The sequence below is a fragment of the Xiphophorus maculatus genome, chromosome 5 (assembly GCF_002775205.1).
Source record: "Xiphophorus maculatus strain JP 163 A chromosome 5, X_maculatus-5.0-male, whole genome shotgun sequence".
NCBI lineage: Eukaryota > Metazoa > Chordata > Actinopteri > Cyprinodontiformes > Poeciliidae > Xiphophorus > Xiphophorus maculatus.
Genome location: NC_036447.1, coordinates 23,962,727 through 23,979,949, shown reverse-complemented (window position 1 = coordinate 23,979,949; position 17,223 = coordinate 23,962,727). Strand labels below are relative to the sequence as shown.

The 17,223-nt window shown below is 38.4% G+C and overlaps 1 protein-coding gene and 3 non-coding genes across 9 annotated transcripts in view; 3 read left to right on the top strand and 1 right to left on the bottom strand.

Moving 5' to 3' along the window:
* micu3 (mitochondrial calcium uptake family member 3) overlaps positions 1-8,520 on the top strand; it is a 28,482-nt gene extending 19,962 nt beyond the window's left edge. For 3 of the 6 annotated variants that reach the window (XM_023334243.1, XM_023334241.1, XM_023334239.1), the window contains 7 exons: positions 3,690-3,784; positions 3,873-4,044; positions 4,427-4,435; positions 6,259-6,367; positions 6,471-6,628; positions 7,249-7,313; positions 7,474-8,520. In XM_023334243.1, coding sequence (XP_023190011.1) covers positions 3,690-3,784; positions 3,873-4,044; positions 4,427-4,435; positions 6,259-6,367; positions 6,471-6,628; positions 7,249-7,313; positions 7,474-7,480 — 615 coding nt within the window. In that variant the 3' untranslated portion in view covers positions 7,481-8,520. Of the gene's footprint in view, positions 1-3,689; positions 3,785-3,872; positions 4,045-4,426; positions 4,436-6,258; positions 6,368-6,470; positions 6,629-7,248; positions 7,318-7,473 lie in introns of those variants that run through there. The other 3 variants (XM_023334240.1, XM_005806515.2, XM_023334242.1) reach the window with 3 other exon arrangements.
* A 1,092-nt stretch (positions 8,521-9,612) lies between these two features.
* Positions 9,613-9,828, top strand: LOC111608741. The gene has a single exon (XR_002752829.1). It is a non-coding gene; the product is annotated as a small nucleolar RNA U3 (small nucleolar RNA).
* A 1,297-nt stretch (positions 9,829-11,125) lies between these two features.
* Positions 11,126-11,342, top strand: LOC111608742. Its single transcript, XR_002752830.1, has one exon. It is a non-coding gene; the product is annotated as a small nucleolar RNA U3 (small nucleolar RNA).
* A 4,800-nt stretch (positions 11,343-16,142) lies between these two features.
* LOC111608743 lies at positions 16,143-16,355 on the bottom strand. Its single transcript, XR_002752831.1, has one exon. It is a non-coding gene; the product is annotated as a small nucleolar RNA U3 (small nucleolar RNA).
* Positions 16,356-17,223: the final 868 nt, after the last annotated feature.

Here is a 17,223-nt window from a genome sequence, read left to right as displayed (position 1 = left end):
TTCTGTCTTTGAATTTGAGCAAAAAAAAAAAAAAAATACAAACAAAACAAACACTAATAAAAAAAAAGAAAAAGCGCAGCCATTGTGGGCAGAAATCCATTTATCAAGCTAAATTCCTTGTTTGGATTTTACTTCTGACAACGGCTTAGTCGTTTTAAGAGAAAAACAACACGACTGTGAGGAAGAGGGGATTACAATTAACGGGGAAGAGAGGCAGAGACACACACCATCTGGATGCTGTCTAGTTGTCTGCACAGCTTGTGTGTCATAAAGACTTTGGTAATGTGTCAGTTTAAAGATAAAAGAGCAAAAGTATTGTTATGCTGTTTGTCAGTAATAAAAGGCTTAGTGACAAGAACATCCAGTAAAGTGACACAAGAAAGGCAAGACAATGAAATCATCTTAAGCTTAGCTCATGTTTACATGAAGGCGGTCCTCCCAAAGAGACAAAAGTGAAAGAGGACGTTCAGTAAAGTCATCCAGTTCTCTCTTCTCAGCGGCGATCGGCATGTCACAGGAGGTTGGTTAGTGTGGCAGCGTCTCTGGAGTTTGAATTATTTAGTGATAACCTGTAAAATTTAACTGAAAAACAAACTGAAATATTTTCCTTGGAGAGGCGGGAGGCATCTTTAAGCAGCACCATATGGCATCAGTCTGTAGAAGGGCACGAAATAATTTCCAAGCTATCATATTTACCATGAATCATGGTGAAGATAGTCATTGTTAAGAAAAGAAAAGATGGTGCGACGGTGACATTACCAAGAACTGGACGTCCGTTCAAAACTGATGAACAAACAAGAAGAAAATTGGTCTTTGCTGTGAAATGTCAAGATGGAAGCCTTTTCTAATGAAGGAGAACGTACAAGTCCTGCTAAATTTAGCAAAAGCACATTTGAAGTTTCTTCAGAGCATGTAGGAAAATGTGTTACGGTAGGGTGAAACGTAGGATGGACTGAAAGCATACTTCCAAATCAATAAGGAATAGCTTCACCACAGGAAGATTTCAATTTCCGAATAGCGAGAAGCTGAATCTGGTTTCAAATCTAAAGAGAGATGTGCTCAGGAGATGCTCTAACAATCTGACAAAAGCTGATTTGAAGAGTTTTGGCTGAAACACATTCACAGACAAAGGTGTTTTTTTTTATCTTAAATGTAAAATGTATATACTTTTGTTCAGTTTTAGCTTAATTACGGCTCTGAATATGTTGGGGGTTTTTCCGCAAACTGACATGTTTTTTTAAAATATGCGTGCTCCAGTTAACGATTAATCGATTACTAAATTAGTTGATGATTATTTCATCTAATTAATGATATCAGCCCAACATAATTCAACTTCCTAAAGAGGCAAGTAAATCTATGTGAATAATTCTGACCACATCTTAACTTAGTCACTGATATTTTCTTGCTCCAGAGCAAAAAAGCAAACAGCAACAACATTTAAAAGTTAAACACAACTAAAACTGTTTACTTCCTGTCTCATGTAAACCTTGTCGTCTTGTTTGACTTGTCCTTCTTGTCCCATGTTGGACTTTAGGATTTTACCCTTGAGGTAGAACCACGAATGGCATCGTGGTGATGATATTTATGATGATGATGATGATGATGATGGAAATGGCATAAGCGCTCCTCTTAATTCGAATGAAACGAGATTTTCATTCAATCTGACGTGTGCGTTCTTCTCAGCATGGCTGTGGGTTTGACACACGGGTTGGCTGGGTGTGGGCATGGTGGGCAGTGAGATAGAAGATGGGCTCTCTTTTTTCCCCTGATGCTTAAAATCGTCACCTTTTACTAAGAGCTATTCATTACATTCTTCGCTTTCAAAAGGATTAGGAATTGTGCCTCGTTAAAGTTAAAGTTAAAGTTAAAAGGGATTAAAGCTTCAAGGGTTCATCAACAGATAACAGTGAAAACACACAGAAGTTACGCCTTAAAATCCCATTGAATGGGTTTCAAATGACCAGGATCACTTAGGGAACATTCACTTCAAACACTCTAGGGAGGAAGGAAGGCCAAACACAAAAAACAAGGTAGTAACACCATCTGAGTTTGAAAGGTGACAGACCGGACGTCCATCAGTTAAGGGAAAAAGGTGGAATCTGCTGAAATGTTTTATGCATCTGTGCTTCCGTTGGGTTTGTGTGGCGCTTCTGTTTGGGATGTGATGTCCTGTTCACATGTTCCTGTGTGACATTCGTTGAGAAATGCATGAAATGTGGTGTCCTCCATGTGTTCTGTGTGTGCTCCATGATGTGTTTTTGGGTTATTTTGGAGTTGTTTGTTCAGAGGTGTGTTCAACATGATCTACCTGTTCAATGTGGTGACGGCCAGTCCATCCCTACTCTTCTTCTGACCCTTGGCATGACTCATTTTGTCATTGTGTTTTGTGCTAGCTGTGTGGGCTTGTTTTATGTTCATCGTTATTAGTTTGTATTTGAAGCTACCACAGCAAACCTTCTGACCAGCCTGGACTGCACAAATCTGGATATGATGACCCTGTTTTCTTTAAAAAAAAAAAAAAGAAATTATACACACAATGAGGATTATTTTAACTTATAAGAAAAACAGATGGAACATTTTCCTGGCTTTACAACCGGGATTGGAGTACCCTATCTGCTTTTTTTATAAATATAAAGTTCAAAATTATTCACACTTTTACTTAAGACAGACTTCAATACATTTCATTTGGATTTCATGTGATAGACCAACACAAGGTAATGGCACAACCGCAAAACCTAACTTGACATAACCGTCAACCTAAACTCACACAGATTGAGAGCCTTTATCAGAAAAGCAGCCAAGAGGTCCTTTGTAGGAATGAACTGATAAATCGGTCATGAGTTCCTTAATAATTTTGGGTCACTGGTGGTCAGCCGACATGTACACATGTATTATCTGGCTCCATAAATGTATGAAAATCAGCCACTGTCCCCTTTTGCTTGGTTATGTGAGAGGGTTTATTGCCCTTCAGATGACATTGCTAGCATAGTGACATGAGACTAGGACGGAGGTTCACCTACCAGCAGGACAACAGTCTGAAGCAGCCAGTGCTACGGTGGTAGCTGTAGGTTAAAGTATATTCATGTGTTACAATGGTCCAGTCAAATTCCAAACCTAAATCCATCTGAGATTCTGAGAAAAGACTTGACATTGACGTTCACAGTCTCCTTGCTGCGAACTGGAGACTGTGTATTTGCAAAGAAGAGCGGGCAAAGGTTTTAATCTGAAACATGTGTACCACACTTTTCATTTCTTTTTTTTTTTTTTGTAAAATACATGAATACCTTTTTTTTTTAAAAATCATTTTCTTTCCAATTTAACAACTCCACACATCCGTCTACTGATCTATCACACAAAATCTCAATGAAGTATTTTGACATTTTTGCTTGTATCACACCAAAATGTGGAAAAAAACTCAATGCAAAGCAGCCTGTTTTGCAGCCTAGACTGGTTTGTTTGATATATTTGATGGCTGTTAATGATTTTAGCCGATATCTGAGGTGAAGCTGTGTTTATGTTCATCCGGTGCATGTCATGCATTCATGCAGCAACATTCTGGCTCCTGCTCGTCTGCCTAAGCCGTACCCAGCCTGGATCCTTGAAGGACTCGTCCCCTTTCCTCTGCTTTTTTTCTCTCCTCCAAACCAGCATCCTTTATGATCCGGTTTCTCTTCCTCTGTCTCTGATAGCGCTCGGATGAGAGCATCACCATTGACACCACCATACTGGTCCACTTCTTTGGAAAGAAGGGAAAAGCAGAGCTCACCTTTGATGACTTCTACAGGTACCTGGTCATGCTGACTACATGGTAAATGTCTCTTTTCTCCCCCCACCTCCCTCTTCCTCACCATCTATTCCTTTCTGCTTGGCAGGTTTATGGATAACCTCCAGACTGAGGTGTTGGAAATTGAGTTTCTGACCTATTCCAAAGGAATGACCACAATTAGCGAGGAAGACTTCGCCAAAATCCTGCTGCGCTTTACCAACGTTGAAAACATCAGCGCGTACATGGAGAACGTCCGCCAGTGTATTCCGGACGAAAAGGTGCAACGCACACGTAAACGAAGAATACCTTGAGAGCATTCAGCGTTTATTCTTTTCCGCATATCATTAGATACGTTTCTTTTTTCCCTCTGTACTGGTGCTGCTGCCTTCCAGGCAATTCACACAGCCCGTATTTTCCCAGTGTGGTGTCCGCCTAGGGCTGTTGATGCTCTCAACACTTCAGCGCTTCTTCCCTTCACTTGACCTCACACAAAGACCCACACAAACACACTTTTAATAGGGCTTTCAGCCACACGCGATTGTTTGTCTGTCTGTGCATCTGTCCGTCAAGCGAAGGCTAGCTATGCTTTGGCTCATCTTCCTTGTGTCTATCTGCAACCCAACTCTATTTCTGTCCCTCCTCTCTTTCATGCTGTGGAAGAAGCAGGAGGTTTGTTTCTGCCTCATAAAAAAACGCAACCTGCAGCCACAATCTGTCACTTGTTTCCTTGCTACATTTTAGTTATTTTACCGCTGTCTTGTGTTTGTCTTCATTTGATTGCTATTTGGTCGTGTTTAGGTTTTTTATTTCAAATTTATTTTATTAGGTTAAATGAATATTCCTGTTCACAATTTTGCTTTTAATTAGCAGCACAAGGTATGTTATGCAACCCTTATGAACTTTCTTTTTTTTTCTTTTTACAAGTTTGAGACATTTATTTGATGAAATTCCTTGTCCTTGTTTGGAAATAAATGTCCTTTTTTTGTGTGTGTTCAAAATAAGAGCAGCGTGTAAATTTCCAAACTGTCATCAGCAGCTTTTATTTCCAAACATGATTACACCTTGGGAACACTGCAAGTTCTTTTCCAAATATCAAAACATGAAATTAAGAAAAACATATCGGTTTTGTTACTTTTCTACTGGAAGTGAAAATAATTGATTTTTAACCTAGTTTTCTTCTTGAGACGCACTTCAACAGCATTTCCTCCTCCAGATTCAGCAGCATGGTCCTCTCAAGTAAAACGGTGTTCAGACAGGTCGAAGATCCCTGTTATCCGATAATTAGACACCATATGATACCCGAGCCACGATGTGTCAGAGAGTACTTTGAGTTTGAGTTGAGGATTCAAAATGCTGCTCTGTTAGCATTTTGAACATACACAGTCGGTGTGTTCTTTTGGTAAGTTGTAACCGCTGTTATTTTTTCAACAATGGTACGTTCTAGGTGTTTCCTACTGACAGTTTGGCTTTACATATGAATCTTCTCATTTGTTCAATACTCACAGGAAATTGTATTTTTTCTTTGGTCACCATGGGAGACGCTCAGTGGCCACACGGTCAAAATCGGCTCTTATTGTCGCAGTTAATGCAGTGGGCAATCGTCCCAACTACACCTTCTCTTCTTTTACGATAACATGGCAAATAAAATGAGATGTTGCAGTTCGTCAATCATCGTTTCCTCCTCCTCCGTACTTGTGAACTGGTAATAATCGAGCCTCTCTCCCATTATTGCTGTGTTTGCTAAGCTATTGTAAACCACGTGTGTCACAAACGTGAAGCGTGTGTGCAAAAATTAACGTCCTGAAACCGAGTGACTGCGTGTCAACCGCTCGGTTTTGGCCCAACCATCTTTGGCATCTGAATATTCTTCTATCAATTTAAATTGTAGTTTCTCTGTTTCCATTTTTAAGCGTTTTGAGATCAGTTTAGCTGAGCAGCTTTCTTTCCCCCTTTCCACTCAACCTTTTAATAAAATGACAGTTCTTCTCAAACTCATCTGGAGTGACACATCTTAGAGTCTAGAGAAAAATGCATCATAATCAGCATTTACAGCATTTGCTGTCACCAGTATGGCACATGTTTTGTACTAATTGGATGCCACACTGCTATTATTTTAAACATATTAATTAAAGATTCAGTTACGTCCAATCAATACCATGCATGTCTCGACTGTTGGGTCTGAGTGGTGATGTTGAGTTGCTATTATTTTGAATGCGACTTTATCTCTAACATTCATAGTGCATCTCAGTTTCTCTCATTTATGGAATAATATAAAAATGCAGCAATATATGTTTTTGATTTCATTTCAATATGAGACAAGTGGATGCATGATAAGGAATGCTATGTTCACACACGACCCATTTAGCATGGTGAACATCAATCGAAACTGCTCATTACTCCCCCAATTTGAAGTACTTTGCTCAGGACAATGATAAGTCTTCATTACTTCCCCACTTTATCTGGTAGATTCTCACCTAGTTTCTCTTTTTCAGGGCATCACCTTCGATGAGTTCAGGTCATTCTTCCAGTTCCTCAACAACCTTGAAGACTTCGCCATTGCCATGCAGATGTACAACTTCGCGTCACGTTCCATCGGACAAGGTAGTGAGAACCCGACCAGGCTTGAAGCTGCAGGCGCTAATTGTTGCTGTTCTGTCTCCTGGTTTTTGTGTGAATGCCAGACGTCTTTGTATTTTCCCGCTAGATGAGTTTGCAAGGGCAGTGTACGTAGCCACGGGACTCAAGCTGACACGTCACCTGGTGAACACCATCTTTAAGATCTTTGATGTTGACCACGATGACCAGCTGTCCTACAAGGAGTTCATCGGCATCATGAAGGACAGGCTTCACCGGGGAGCCAGGGTGAGGAGCGTGCAACTTCCTGAGAAAATGCACTTAATTACTGAAAGTACAAATATCCCTGTTAAAAGTGTTAGCATCAACAAAAATTATGAAAAAATGGCAGATGTCTTCCTCTTAGAAATATATACCTTTATTTACAGTTCGGGATTAGCATTCATTGTCTTCACTAGAGCATTCTACACTGATCTGAGATAATATAATCAGTGAAAACTGTCCTGGGATACCTGAAAGGGATTTATGATATCTCTGGTGCTATACTGCCACCAAGTGGCAATTTTTAAAAACTACAATAGTTCAAAGTCATGCTAAGGGGTTATTCAGATCTTAGCTGTTAATAATCAGAACTGCTTTTTGTGCTTTCTTTCTTTCTTTCTTTCTTTCTTTCTTTCTTTCTTTCTTTCTTTCTTTCTTTCTGTCTTTCTGTCTTGGGTCTTTATTTTTTTAAACATGGACTTCCTGCGTATTTTATTCTCCTTATTTCCGACTGCTGTCTTTGAATACCAGATTTTCTTGACTCAGATGTAATTTCCTTGGTCTTGTCCCTACTTTTTAACAAAAGTTATTTCTTTCCTTTTCCCTGCCTTCCTCGTTTCTCATGATGGCCTCTACTGGCATCTCAGGGCTATAAGTCGGTGGAGAGAGCCTCCTCTTTTAGGTCATGTCTGAAGAAGGAGCTGGCAATCAGATAAGTACCACTAACAACTACAACGATAATTAAGACATTTATTGAATATGGATTGTTTGTTGGTTTGATTCTCCGTGTTTCCTTTGAGTAGTGGAGAAATATACAAAAAAACAAATCCTAACGTGTTGAATTGAACGTCTTCTCATTGCTTTGTGTGCACCAGGTGAAGGGCCAGCACTACACCTCCTTCTCCAGCTGTGTTCGCTCTGAGGCCCGGAGACAAGAACACCAGCTATGGAGGACGTATAAGGAGAGGCCTTAAAGGAAGGAATAACTCTAAATGTACTCAGACTTTTGATTTATTAGGAACCTGATTGAGCAGCTTTCTCGTTTCAAATACGGATCTCTAATCCAGCTTCTAATAATCACAAGCATGACTGCATTGACTGGAAAATGAACAATGAAGATTCTATTGTTTTTTGTTTTTTTTTTACCTATGCCAATTCTGTCACACAGAATGTAACAACAAATATGATATGCATTAGGGTTGACTATTTTCACTGTTTTTAAATTAAAATTATTGTTTCTAATTTCAATGCTTAACTGTAACAAAATTTCAACTTGTTTATATGCTAAATCAATGTCACAGTTTATTTTTTATAATTTTTGACCGATTTCGGTTAATTCCTGTAAACTGGTTATTAACTTAAAGAGCACAAGAATGAATAAATACAAGATATAATGTATGTAAAATGTCATAAGCATGTCGAATTTAACGTTTGAAATTAAAATTTCAAACACGCACAGGACTAACAATGAAGAATTAAATAGCTGTATTTAAAATGTTTTAATTATTTTCATTATAACAATCATGTCTTATAATCATTCAATCTTTTCACTGCCTTATGAAGTTTTAGTTGGACTAGTATGCTGGAAAGTTCCCAATTGTCAATTTGCTACAACTGAATTTGTTGTATATTTGGTCTGGATTTGACAATATTTGAGTTTTGACAGATGCCTTCTGAACATTCATCATTGCATCTGAAAAATATCCTTTAAAAACAGAAGAAAAAGGCAAACTTATGGAGAGGTTTCACCATTGTAATGTTTTTTTTTTTCCATTTTGTTTTGTATATTTCTTGTAAAGCTATAAGAAAATGTAATTAAGAGAATGATGATAATTCTCACACCGCAATAGTCGTGTATTTCTCGGATTCATGTATTTTAGTGAATTAATTTTCACTCATGAATAAATTTTTTAAGAGAACGCGGTGTTTACTGGGCATGCGCAGAGAAAAGGGCTTCATTGGGTACTCTGCAACAGCCGGAGTTTTAATATTTTTTATAAATAAATAACTTTACATGTTCAAAAAAGAAAACTACAGAGGAGGACCACGTTGGTAAGTTTACGGCTCTAAATAAAATGAAAGACCTGAGGCAGAGGAATTCTTGCAGTATTTGGAAATGACGATGTTAATTAAGCTAGCAATAGCTTTAGCTTGTCTTATCTAGTGCTAGCAAGTTTTAACTGGATATATAGTGAAAATGCATTGCTTTATATGATTTGTCATGTGTTTGTGTGACAGGGTCAGTTTTTGTGTCCTCACAAAAAATTAAATGTTCTCAAATCACTTTTAATTGTTTCATAAAACTGGTTATATTTGTAACATAATCATTCTATTGAGCAGTAAAACGTGTAGAGCTTGGCTCTAAAGTGTGAAATGCTGCCCCCGTGTGCAATAATAGTCTCCCTGCGGGTAAATATACAAGACTTGCGACAGATTAAATATTGAGTCAAAACAAAGTTTTTTAATTGGAATTTGATTATTTTCTTTTTTTGTACATCTCTTATCAGTAAGAGTCAGTAAACTATGCAGTATGGCCAAGTGTTCTTAGATATTTGATTATTGTAGTGAGCGGAACGCTTTTTGTTGTACCGTGTTGTGCCCGGAATATTAAAGGTCGTACCTCGTCGTGTTTATTCCACTTGCGGAATTTTGTCGACACTCAATAATACAATTGTTTATTTTGTCGTACTGAGCACCCCACGAGTCAATGTCACTGCAGTGATTCGTCAATATGTTAAAGTGCTGTTTAGGAAATAAGCCGGCTCGTGTACACGAGGGTCACTCTGATGGACACGTCAGAGCACCCTCAATGCATTCTGGGTATTTAGGAATCAGAATATAAGTTAAAAACCTTGTTTGGAAACATTTTAAACGTCGGCGCTCTGCCGTTTCATCAGAGTAAACTCATTACTATTTACTCGCCGTGTTGAGTGTTTGTCTCAGTGTCATTGCACCGTGAATGAGAGCGAGGGCCCCGGAACTGAAATACTGAGTCGTTCCTGTTGTTCGTTAAGACTATACTTTCAGGGATCATTTCTATAGTTTTTGACTTGAGAAATGTGATTCAAATCTGTATGGTCTCGCTAACCACGATGAAGAGTCGTGATATTCCCTTCTGAGCGTGAAGCGGATAGAGAATAATGATTAATTTCATACGTTTTCTATCATTGATGATCGTTCTTCACTTCCTTGGGGAGTGATGAGGAAGGGAATATGGTCAGAGTGGTTTTCATTTTTGTTAAAATGAACATAAATAAATCTTTGCATCTAGTCCCAATATAACAAGTTCTTATTGTTTTAAATTTAAACACAGCGTTCTCAAAATCCTCATTATGTATAGCAAAGAGGTAATGCTGAAAGTAATTACCTGGATCAGGGGTGTCAAACTCATTTTTGTTTTGGGCCAAATCAAGATCATGAATGCTCTTAAAGGGCCGGTTGTGCCAGAATGTATTGACTGTTAAAATTCAATATTATTGAACATATTTTCAGTCCCTCCAGGATTTCCTAATTCTTTTTGTGAATTTTTGCGATAAAAACCAAATCGAGATGTAAAAATCAAAGTGTTTGTGGTATTAATTTGGAAATATTTCCACTTATTTATGGCAGTAAATGAGAATTTTATTATTTTTCCAGGATGAAATACTGTGTGCAATATCAATGCGTTTACAAAGATAATTGAAGAAAATCTAATAAGTTCTCCAATTTCTAATAGAATTAAAACACCTGTGATGACGGTAGTAATAATCTGAAGCATTAAACAGATCCAATTTCTTTAAAAAAGGACTAATTATAGATTTTAATTAGTCCTTTGCAAAATTACAATGACAATTAACCCTAAACAATTGACAATTAAAGCAAGGATTACAAATACACAATATTGCCTAAAACACAATAGTTCGTAGAAGAAAGTCACACAAATTCTGTTTACACTGACACTTCTGTGATTTACAAATATTCTGAAATTTTTAGGGTATTTTCCACATTAACATTTTGCCTTTTTTTTCTATAAAGGGTTTTCCAAATATAAAAATGAACTTGTGTTGCCACACTTTTTGTTACTGTTGTTTCTGGGCACTTCATGTTTTTCATGCAAAAAAACCCCCCAACTATCCACCACTGATAGAATCGTTTCTCTCGCCAAACTTTCTTCAATAAACTGTTATTTCAAATGATTAAGGGCCGCTGTCCTGCAACTTTTAGATGTGCCTCTGCTGCACCACCTGAATATAATAATTAGATCATTAGCATGGTTCTGGAGAACTGATCTACACAAGGAGGAGGCAATTAAGCCATTTCATTCCAGTGTTTTGTAGCTGTGGCACATCTAAAAACCTTATGACTCCAGCCCTTGAGGACTGGAGTTTGACACCCCTGCTATAGCGTGTTCCTCGACTTCAGCCATCTTGGAAAAATCAGTTTGATTAGATGCAGTGACGTGACTGGGACTAGTGGATACCAGAATACCCTTACTGAGGATGGGTGTCCAGGAAAACACATGCTGTGGTTTTGCAATAACTCGTTAAGACTATACTTTCAGGGATCATTTTTATAGTTTTTGACTTGAGAAATGTGATTCTAATTTGTATGGTCTCGCTAACCACGATGAAGAGTCGTGATATTCCCTTCTGAGCGTGAAGCGGATAGAGAATAATGATTAATTTCATACGTTTTCTATCATTGATGATCGTTCTTCACTTCCTTTGTGGAGTGAGGAGGAAGGGAATATGGTCAGAGTGGTTAACAATGTTGTTAAAAGCTAATTCATCTTTAATCTGACAATATCTTCTGGAACATCTGGTGGGGTTTTCACAAACACACTTCTCTTTCTCTAGCTTAGAGTGCTGCCATGTTGTTTGACAAGCTTCCTTTTATTTGGACTTGTCAGCGACAGCAGAATATCTGTTATGTTATGTTGAAAGTTATGTTTCCTATCACTGATGATCGTACGTAACTTTCGTTTGGAGTAAAGATTAAGGGAGTATGATCTGAGTGGTCCTCGTGTTTTTTAAAAAAAGCAGATTTTGTTTTCATGTGGTTGCTTGTTTTCTGTAAGCAGTGTGAGTGACAAATCAAAATTAGTCCATAGAAGTCAGTCAATGCATTAAAATCTGCTTTGCCTGTAAAATAGTAACATCATAAAAACAGTTGGTGCTCATTAGTATAAATTAACTTTCTTTTAGAGTCCTTGGTTTCTCTTAAAAACCATAATTTGTTGTAATCTTTCTATAAACATATACCATTATGCAATAAAATGTGTGGGGGGGGTGAAAGTTCAATTTAGTTAAAAAAGGAAAACGCTAGCCTAACTAGTGACTGCTAAGATGACAGAAGAAATGTGAAGCAGTGTGTTGACATCTTCTCACTCTAGTCATGTAGCCCCCCCAAAAAAATCACAAAATTCTCCTAGAGTTTGGATTTTCTTTTCCAGATTAGCAACTCGTTCTTGTTTAGGGTTAAGGAGTAGTGTAGAGGCTAAGCCAAAGCTTTAAGCCCCTGAGGTGGTACACCGGGGTAAAGTTGACACGCCGATCACTTGTGCGCTGATTGAAATGAGAGCCGTCCTTGATGTTAGTCCAGATAATCCATTTATTTCCATGACTCGGCAATCATTATCTTATTTCCTTTGTACAACAAGTCATTCCTCTAACATGTTGTCAATAACACCTCTAACATAGTTCCAGCGATTCACACAGCGTTAATTCAATAGCATTGCGTCACGTTAATATTGCGTTGCGTTGTGTTGCGTTGTGTTGTGTTGCGGTCAAAAATTGTTTCCCCCTTTCGGGTGGAACACACCTGTCTTCATCAACACCGCATGCTACCTAAATAGACAGCTGACAGATCATGTGACCCAAACCATTTAGAATACAGAAATGCATAATCTGCTCCTACACACCGGCCCCTAATTGTTATGGCAGGCATACATAACAATTATACAATAACAATAGGAGCAAGTGAATACATATCTGTTGATTTACACCCCTTGTATCAAACAAAGTTTGGTAACAGGTCTTTCAATAATATTGTTCTTTGTCTGCAGTTTTACAGATCGCACCATGCCTTTTTTTTTTTTTTTTAAACTGTTGGCATTTATCCATAAAGTGAGCACATGAACAACAATGACAGTATGGCCTTTGTGTCTTTGATCCATCTTCAGAGTAATCCACTGATGTTGCTGTGGTAGCAAAACTACTCCCTTTACTTCTGATTCTTGACTGTAGCTTGAAGCTGCTGGAAGACCTCAGGCCAGCTGTATGTTGTGGTGCATACACTTCAATGTCACCAAAAATTGGATCAGACAAGATCCTCACATGTTTCTCCAGAAATACAACCAAATCAATAAAATGAGCTCTGTGGTCGTATGACTCCAAAATATCATGAGCAACAGCCCTCCATCTCTCTCTGAGTTTGTATGGCAGCTTAGAAATGACCATTTTCATGTTACTTGGCATATCCAACTCCTGCATATAATGAAGTTCTTCCATCACATTGCAACATCCTCGTAGAAACAAAGCATAAGCTTGTAGAGCTTTAACGTCCTCTGGTTTTATTGATGGCCAGTTCAGAGCTTTGTTTATATAAGCAGTTACTATTTTGTATTCATTTCCAAAATGTTCCTGCAGAAGACCCTTTGCTACAATGTAGCCACGTTCAGGATCCATATGCTGGCAGCTGCGGACCAGTTCCTTAGGCTGTCCTGCAGTGAACTGCTCCAAATAATACAGACAGTCAGCTTTACTGGCTTTGTTTTCCACTCCTTGTTCAAACGCTTTAATGAAAGCTTTATATTGAAATGGATCTCCTTCAAACACAGGAATGTCTCGTGGTGGTAAAGACAGTAGACGCTGTTGATGCACAAGTGCAGCAGTTATTTCATTTTGCTTATGCATAATAGTGACAACATCTCCATTTTGAACTTGATCAGTTTGATGATTTATCCTTTGTCTGGTTTGATTTCCACAAACAGTTGTTACATCATGTTGCAAAACATGTGATTTTTGTAAGTCCATTTGATCATGTGCATCAAAATACTGCTTGCTCATAGAACTTTTCATTTCAGTCTGTTTTGGTCGCACATCCATTGTTTGCAGTTTGGTTTGTGTTGGTACTGCATTTCTTTGCTGCGTTACTTTACATGCTGCAGGATAGTAATCCTTTGCCATGACATTAAGAGTTTTATCTGATGTCAGTTTCCTCTTTTCCCCTTCAAAATAAGAGTTCATTCCGTCAGTTGGTGCACGGGAAAGACACTGTTCATCAGAAGCCTGCAGAACTGCCAACTTTGCAGTAGACGCAGCTAGCTCAGTTTCTAGCTCAAGCTGTTCCTTTTTCCTTTTTATCAGTTGCTCCTGTTCCTCCAGTGCATGACGTTCCTTCAAAACAGCCATTCTTGCAACCAGTGCAGCTCGCTCTGCTGCAGCTTTTATTTGTGCAGAGGAAGTTGTACTTGACCGATTGCTGGTAACACTTTTGTTGTAATGTTTACTCACATTGGAAACACTATCATTAGGCCTAATATCATCGTTATCCAACCCATGATTAATATCAGCCCCACTAATTAAATGACCAGCACTTTCATTTTTAGGTTCATCGTTTTCTTTTGATTTAACCCACCTTTTCACATTTTCAGCAAATTCATCAGTGAACAACATTTTTGCTTTAAACCATATTTCATGTTTTTCTTTCTCCTCAACCGGCAATAAATTCATTAATGAATCATGCATACATCTTATTTCAACACACAAGTCAATGTACCCATCAAGAGACGTTTGAACTTCTGAAACCAAACCATTTTGCATCCACTCTTGTATCTTTTTCTTTAAACTGCTAGCTTTAATTAGCTTAGCCTTTCTACCAGCTTGCAATCGATCTAACCGATCAGCAAATGCTTTAGCAGAAAGTTTAACCACTCGTTTGCCCGTTTGTGTGTCACAACTGCTGGTCAGAAAGTCCTGGTTGTCAGCAGTAGATGGCGCACTAGCACCCGCTGGTAAATCCACGTCCGCTATGCAATCTTCCATAATAAAAGTCCGTCAGTCAATAGATTGCAACCAGTTAATTGATACAAAGTTAATTGTTCCTCCACTTCAGCAACCAATGCATTGGATTTATGCCATTATGTGTGCACACGTTTAGATTTAGATTCAGATGGCCATCTTACTAAGTGTAGCGCTACACATACCTATTCGATGCATGCATTTCAAATCCAGCAACAAGGAAATCCAGGTGTCCTCCTGAACGCCGATCCTGTCCGACGTCACCCCAGGCTGCAGATGAGCTGATGCCAATCAGCTGACGCTCCGTTCCCAACAAACAGGCTCCGTCTGCGTCCCTCGTCGTAGACAAACGCCATCCAAAGTTCCTTTCCCACGATCAGTTCTTGTCATAAACAATTTTTGACTTTTATGTAGAGGCTAAGCCAAAGCTTTAAGCCCCTGAGGTGGTACACCGGGGTAAAGTTGACACGCCGATCACTTGTGCGCTGATTGAAATGAGAGCCGTCCTTGATGTTAGTCCAGATAATCCATTTATTTCCATGACTCGGCAATCATTATCTTATTTCCTTTGTACAACAAGTCATTCCTCTAACATGTTGTCAATAACACCTCTAACATAGTTCCAGCGATCCACACAGCATTAATTCAATAGCATTGCGTCACGTTAATATTGCGTTGCGTTGTGTTGCGTTGTGTTGCGTTGTGTTGCGGTCAAAAATTGTTTCCCCCTTTCGGGTGGAACACACCTGTCTTCATCAACACCGCATGCTACCTAAATAGACAGCTGACAGATCATGTGACCCAAACCATTTAGAATACAGAAATGCATAATCTGCTCCTACAAGTAGAATTAATCCTTCTAGCTTGATCAAAGATGTGGACATTAGGATATTCTAAACTAAACTTATATGAATCTAATCACCCTTGATTTAAAACCATTGGGCCTTCTTGTTGATTCATGGCTCTCCCTCACTGTGCCACAGGCTGCTCAGGTGACGCTAAGCTGCTTCTGTATGCATGGAATAAACCCGAGATGTTTATAGACGGATCTAACATGAAGGTGAAAATACACTGCAAGACATTTGAAGGTGGTTTAACATGAAAATTGGAGTTCACCTGATTCCTTGAAAATGCAAGTAAAGTCAACTAGAAAGTAACTCAGAAATGAAAGTTCACAAAGTTGATTTAACACGAGGCAAGTTGTCTAAACATTAAGCTGTGATTGCTTATTAATCTTGAATATGAGTTGTTTTAATCTAATACTTTCATTTAAAATAATTATCTCGCAAGAAAATTGTCCACCTGGTGAAAAAAGCCCACTGTTCTGTGTTATTTTCAACCACAAGTACTCACACTCAAGCAAAATTACTTCTGAGCTAATGAAATATAAAGTATTTATTCAACTTGCGTTTTATTAAACACCTCTTAATTCTGCTCGGACATCTACTTTGAACAGAGCTTTTAACAATGTGGGAAGACATCAAGCATGTTGAGAAATTAATAAGCAAAGAAAGACTCTTAATTTATGAGACTGATGCACAGCCACTCAGATCATGCTCTCTCCTTCCTTGCTCTATAGGAAAACAAAGAACAATCATCAGTGACGGTAAGCATGCTCATTAATGCACATACTGACTGCTTCATGCTCAAGGGAGAACATCATAATTCATCGTAGTGATTAGCGTGACCATACAGCTTTGAAAGACATTTCTGAAGTCAATGACTATGGATACGATCCAAGAAAGTACAGCCTTAAAGAGCAAGAAAGTCTAATCTGAATCTGACCCGCAACACTGTCCACCTGACTCAGGGTTTTCACTTTTCTTAGACCTTTAAAAAAGATGAACCAAAATTTAACCTCAACACCTGGTTTTAGTCATTCGTTTTTAATCACCTTGCTATCACTCAACCGCAATCCCTTCGTCATTGAACATCATGTTCAGCTTTCTTCGTGCTCAAGAGGGATCATCACTTCGCGTCGTTATGGTTTAACGAGACCATTTAAATGCTCATTTCTCAAATCCACAAGTTAATTAATATCTAGATGAGGTAACTGGAGAGACTGACTGCCCTTGAGCAAGGCATCAACCCCAGGCTGGTAGAACATCTGGGTGAGTTTTGCTCCTGTATAGAAATTCTTTGAGTGTTTGTATAGCGAAATAATTATTAGCAACGAAGAAAGAGTTCCATAAATGACCATTGTAAATGATAACACAGTTTAAGCTCTCTCTGAATGCGTTGGTGATTGTAAAAAAAAAAAAAAATACACGAATAACAATGGAAAGCCAGTAAATATACATAAAATGGCCTCTTAAACATAAGCATAGAAATTTGCCAGGTTTCTAACAGCTGGTCCCAATCATAGCCATACTGGAGATGTCTCCGCGGTCCTGAAGGAGGATGGACAACCAAACCATGTATGAGGCATGGATGGCTCTGTGAACCACCTTAATCTGTATCTTTAAAAACTCGGGCTGTCCTAAAAGAGATTTTTTTTGTTTGTTTTAAATCTCTTACTAATTACAAATAGTAGGAGAGGGTACATTTTGTACACAACTTCCCAAATGATGCCATTTTGTTCTGTATAAAAAGACTTTAAAAGTTGGTAGTAGCTGTTCCATG